This window comes from Nicotiana sylvestris, chromosome 4 (genome assembly GCF_000393655.2).
Source record: "Nicotiana sylvestris chromosome 4, ASM39365v2, whole genome shotgun sequence".
NCBI lineage: Eukaryota > Viridiplantae > Streptophyta > Magnoliopsida > Solanales > Solanaceae > Nicotiana > Nicotiana sylvestris.
Window position 1 is genome coordinate 143,219,487 of NC_091060.1, and position 6,000 is coordinate 143,225,486.

The following is a 6,000-nucleotide window of genomic DNA, read 5'->3' on the forward strand; positions in this document are numbered from 1 at the left end:
AATGTTCATGCACTTTGATAGAACAAGAAGCATGAATGCGTGATAATTGATACACATAACACAAGTATTCCCAAACTAGACTACAAAGATAAGAGTTGATATTATTCAAACCAGGAAATGACAGAGCTTAAATAAATGAATAGACAAATTAATGTCTTGGCAGAAGAGTGGGGGTTGGGTGGGTGGGGTTCATTATTGAAGACTTTGGAACTGATGATGTCTTTGAACTGCGTCTGTATTCTCTCTTATTCAAAGGCTTGGCAGCTCCCCCTTTTCGTATCATATTTCAGTATTTGTAATGTCTGTTTTAGACATCAATATATCTATAATACAACAATAACAATATACCCAGTATATTCCCACATGTGAAGTCACGGAAGAGTACTGTGTTCGCAAACCTTACTCCTACCCAGTAAAGATAGAAAATCTGTTTCCAATAGACCCTTGGCTCAGAAAATAGGGATGAGAAGAAGAAGAAGAAGAAGAAGAAAAAGAAAGGAGGGGGGGGGGGGTAAGTAGTACCAAGATAGTAACAACAGGATAATACGATAATTGAAACAAACTAAACAACATGATGTAATATAGATCTCAGAAATAGGAAAGTACAAGCGAGCTACTAGTACTACTGGTAAGAAATGAGGAAGCTCTCAACTACCTACTAGCCGTCTACCCTAATCTTCGACATCCGCACCTTCTTATCAAAGGTCATGTCCTCAATAAGCTGAAGTCCCACTATATCCTGTCTAATCACCTCTCCCCAGTACTTCTTAGGCCTGCCTCGACCTCTTCTCAATATATTTATAATACTTGTGAAATATTGAATACTAATTGAAGGGTATTTCAAGAGCAATTTTTGTTCACTCATATATTTTCAATTTTTTTCTAAGTGAAGTTTAGTTACAAATACAACTTAACTTCCAAATATTGTTCTTTAACCTCAACATTATGCTCTTTCGTTCAACTTCAACCAAATATTGTCCAAATGTCTACTACTTTTGAAGGTCGAGAAGCTAGTGTCTTTTTTTTTTTTTTTTTTTTTTAGTTTTTGGACCTGTTTGGGCTTACCACTGTAGGGCTGAGACAAACCAAGTGCCAAACAGATGAGAAGTCCTGCTGACTGGGCTCGTAATGTTCCCTGCTACAAAAATGTAATCTTTACAGGTTTACAGAGTTTCCTCAGCAAGTGAACCAAAAGGATTATTAGAGCTGTGTTTCGTGTATAATCTGATCATTTTGTCCTAGCCAGAAAAGACATTTTGTGTTATAGTAAGCTCCTTATTCTAATTAACTCAGTCTTGCTTTACTTGTCGAGCGAAGTTCCAAGAAAATCTATAATAACAGTACTTAGTGAATAGAGCTTTGCATTTTCAGATAGAGAACTCCATTTCCCAAATGAAATTTGACAAGTTCTGCTTCCCTTTTTCAGGATTAGTCTCTACTTCTGGTTCACCAAAACTTAGTTGACCATTTTATGTTTCTACCTGCTTTGCAAAATCATTAGGGAATCATCAGCTGCACCAACTACTTTTATATATGAGGCAAATATAGTTAGCACTATCTTCTTAGCATGCATTCTATTGTGTTGAAGAAAACAGAGTAGCATTCCAGTAATCAACATTGTTATAACCATTTGACAATTACACTGCAGGGTTCAAAGGGAAAACAAGTTGAATAAAAGTAATACATCAAAGTAATAATCATAATAGTAAATGAATCAGTGACTTAGTTACAAGGCTAGAAACTGTTTGTGGAAAGAGTATATGGATATCTCCCATGCATCATTTGCTACAAAGATCAAAGTTCAAATGATAATGTCTCAATAGGACAGTTACATACAAAATGTACTCTTAAGACACAAGAGGAATCCGCAATCAGAGGTATGCAGATGTCTTAGACAAAATTAAATCAACAGGAAAGATCTTGACAAGGGATCATGTCCTGTTAGACATTTCAATGAGAATTTACAGTACCGGCAACAGAAAACACAATTGAGGAATTCTTCCTCTTATTCAGTTGAGGCTCTGAAAGAATTTTCACGAAAAAGTTGAGATAATGGACCTTATTTTTGAGTTTGCTCCACTTTAGCTCGAATTTTTTGTTCCAATACTGATATATCTGTCTCAAGGTTGAACATCCTATTTAGCGCGTGCATATTCTCAAGGGTCTCACTCAATGTGCGGCTGTCACTTCCATCGCATCTTAAGTGTTGCATGGGACCATGAAGGAGCTTGTTAACTATACCGCGACTAAGATCATCGACAGCCTTCCTTGTCTTCTTTGAGATATCATCGCCCATTTTTGACATGCACTTCTCCAGTTCAGCAACCCTTAGTCTTTCAGCATAAGCCCTCAGTTTCTTGATGGTGGGAACAGTCTCCAGGGAATCCCTCCAAGCTTCAAACTGTTTGGATTCCTCAGAAATAATTGCCTGAGCTTCCATTGCTTTTCGAAGCCGGTCCTCCTTATTAGCTGCCACAACCTCCTTTAGATCATCCACATTGTACACTCGTGCATTCTCTAGCTCGTTCACACAAGCACCCACATTCCTAGGAACCGAGATGTCGACGAAAAGCCTTAAACCCCCAACACTTGCAGCAACAGCTGGAAGATCCAGCACATGTTCTTTCAGAAACAGCGGGGTTTCCGATGCAGTGCTTGTGAAGATAACATCAGCTTCAGCAGCACTGTTAAGCATTTCACTGAGGGGCTTGTAGATTATCTCAACATCTTTAATCTCTTCACGAATGGCAGAAACTCTTTCCTCAGTTCTGTTTACGACGACCATCCTTGTGCATCCCTTAGCTACCAAGTGCTTGATCACAAGCTTCCCCATCTTGCCTGCTCCAATAACTAGCATCCTAGCACTAGCGTGGGAGGATTCAGGAAGCTTCATCAAAGCCAGCTCCACAGCAGCTGAACTAACAGAAACTGCCCCTGCTGCAATGTTTGTTTCAGTTCTAACCCTCTTTCCGACAGTGATTGCATGCTTGAATAGCCCACTAATGTTCCTTCCGAAGCCCGTAACTCCTTGACCAACCTTGACTACTTGCTTGACTTGAGCAAGGATTTGACCTTCCCCTAAGACCAAGGAGTCTAGCCCAGCTGATACTTCAAAGAGGTGCTGTGTAGCATCATTGTTGTACAGTAAAAAGCGGTGCTTACAAATCTCTGTAACAGGTACTCCACTTGTCTGCCAAAGAAAAGGAGAACTGCTTATCAGTTTGATGGTTATCCCTAGTTGCAGAGAATGCAGAAACCCTGATTGCAGAACCCCGATATTGCAAAGATAATGAAAAAATATATGCTAAGATCTGTTCAAGGGGGATATCTTTTTTTCCAATTCAAACGTCTTTTTTTACATTTTAGTAGACATGAGTAGGAAAACCTCTCACCAAGAAAATGACAATGGATAGTTCGATTGGTTCACTTTTTATTTTCTATTCATCTTTGTAAGAAAAAAGATAGCAGACTATATAGCAAAGTTCAAGGGAAATGAAGTACCTTTGACATCCATTCGGTAACTTCTTTAACGCCACGATGTTGAGAAAGAGCCACAACATAGATCTCCATCCTGTTACAGGTGCTAAGAACTGCAGCTTCTTCAATATGATTCAAATTGCAGAGCTCCCCAATAGCTCTCGGCCACTCTGCTTCAGGAATTGCCAGTTTTTCACGTATTTCAACAGGTGTAGTGTGGATACTGAGCCCAATGACAACAATACTGCTCCTTTCCTTGGTATATCCTGAAGCATTTTAAGATTAAAAAAATTGAGGTATCACTTTTTTATTTAGTGTACATTGTTTAAGATTCAACAAGGGAATGGAAACACATTACATTACATTTATGACCGGCACAATGATATTATATATTAATTCGAGAAGATATTACATTGGCTATATTGTCAGATCATTAAGAACTGAAAGGACTGATATAACTGCACCACATGCAAAGTTCATCGCCAGGAAAGGCCAGGAAACTATCAAATATTCGCTCAGGATGCAAAAACAAAATGTTAGGTGATTTCTTCCCATCTACCTAATCCTTGATCGACATAGATACCCGCTAGTTGTGTTGGTGTGAGGCAACACGTACCCTGCGAATTAGTCGAGATACGCACAGCTGGACCAAACACCACCATTATCAATAAAAAACATGAGGTCCAACTTCTTGTTGCACTATTTAATTGACATTCATGTTCCAAGTTATCATGGAAAAAGGAAGCTGCGATAAGCACAAACAACTTGTGGCCTAACCCTATATGGAAAACTAGTAACATAACAATATCCTCATTAAACAAAGAATTGACTAAAGACCATATTCCACCAAAAGCTCTTCACTAGAACACAAAGTAAAGTCACTATACATGCTTCTTCCAAATAAGTGCATAAAGAATAAACCTCGGAGAAAATGGGAGAAACTACTCTAACAACAAAAGAGCAGAGTAACAGTAAATAAGACTGATTAACATGGAGCTAATAAAAGGATGCAGCAATCAACACACTGAACAAATAGAATTGCTGAGCAGCTAAAGAATCATATCATATCACCAGATTTAATATGAAACATAGAAATTCTCCAACATTTAATCGTAAAAGTTCCAAATTTGCAAAATATATCATATCAAAGTGAATAAAAGAAACAAACTTTGGACAAATGAAATACATACTGTCTGCAGCTGAGGCTTTGAGCTGTTCAAGAGCAGAAAGGCTGGAAGATGAAGTCACATTTTCGGAATTTTGACTTTGACTCAAAACATCAGATGCTGCCACCACACACCTAATCCCTAAATTAAACAACCCCTTCTGAATTGGCAATCGTCTGACCCGACCCGGATGGGAGAACAACCCGATAGGCGCCGGAGAAGTTGCCGATGATGATAAAGACTCGAGCTTGGCACCGGAAAATGCGGTTGGAATAGCCATTTGCTGGCAATTAAAATTTGAGCTACCAAAAACCCTAACCCTAAAATTTGTAGCGTCGATGAAGTAGATATGAATTGGGGGTTTTAGTAGCTCTCTCTGTGGCCAGAAATGGTGGAAGGCGTGTGGCGTTCGATGGAGGAAAAGTTTCTGCTTTTGAGTTTTCTTCTGTTTGTAATGTAAATATTTCAACTGCCTGTCTGTAATTTTTGTAATTATATTTTGAGGTGGTTTGGTTGGGACAAAAGATGATATTAAGGCTTTTTGGGGATTTCCATGAGTTCTGATTGGCTGTCGTTTTATCCACACTCACTAACTTCTATCCACCAACTCGTTGGACATCTTTTTTTGGATTCTCTATATCTTTTTTTTTTTTAAATGTTTTGGTTGGGATGAATTTGTACACTTAATTGAAATTAGGACCATTAGATTAATGCTTTGAACTTATTTTTTTGTTTAATTTTCCGGTTTTTGTTTTAATTTATGTAGGATTTTGATCTAAACTTGGTATGTCAAATGGGCGGGTTGGGTTGAGTTTAGGCGGGTCATTAACCTGTCCAAAAGTAATTTGGGCTGAGATGGGTTGGGTCAAATTTGGTTAAAATTTGGGTTATAACTCAACCCGCCCAACTCTTACCAAGCTTTAAATAATGTGTATTATTTTCTTATTAATTATTTAATTATCAAATAAGACTTATTTTCTTTTGTTATTGTTATATATAACATATTAAACAAAAAAATTAATTAAAAGTTATTTTAGCAAAGTTACTCATGGATCAACTTGGACTAAAAATTAGCCCAACTTTATATGAGTTGAAATGAGTTGGGTCAAGATAGGCTGAGTTTAACAAATGGGTGGGCCAATGACCAGGCCACCCTTGAACGTATTGGACGGGTCAAATGGATTTGGGCATAAATTACCACCTCTAATCTAAACTTAAACTTTCGCTTGAATTTCAAGTTCATTGCTTAGTGTAATCTTGCAAATTAGGAATGTAGTGTTTAAACAAGTTGTAATGTAACTTACAAAATTTCATAGGATATATCAAGCATATTACGTCTTTAAAATATAGTAAATTC

General features: G+C 37.7%; 1 protein-coding gene across 1 annotated transcript; it reads right to left on the reverse strand.

Moving 5' to 3' along the window:
• Positions 1–1,672: 1,672 nt before the first annotated feature.
• On the reverse strand, positions 1,673–5,099 carry LOC104241411 (glutamyl-tRNA reductase 1, chloroplastic-like). The gene is made up of 3 exons (XM_070172276.1): positions 4,668–5,099; positions 3,502–3,743; positions 1,673–3,190 (listed from the first exon to the last, which is right to left on the reverse strand). The coding sequence occupies exons 1-3, from the start codon at positions 4,921–4,923 to the stop codon at positions 2,060–2,062; spliced, it is 1,629 nt and encodes a 542-aa protein (XP_070028377.1). The 5' UTR covers positions 4,924–5,099; the 3' UTR covers positions 1,673–2,059.
• Between the last annotated feature and the right edge of the window lie 901 nt (positions 5,100–6,000).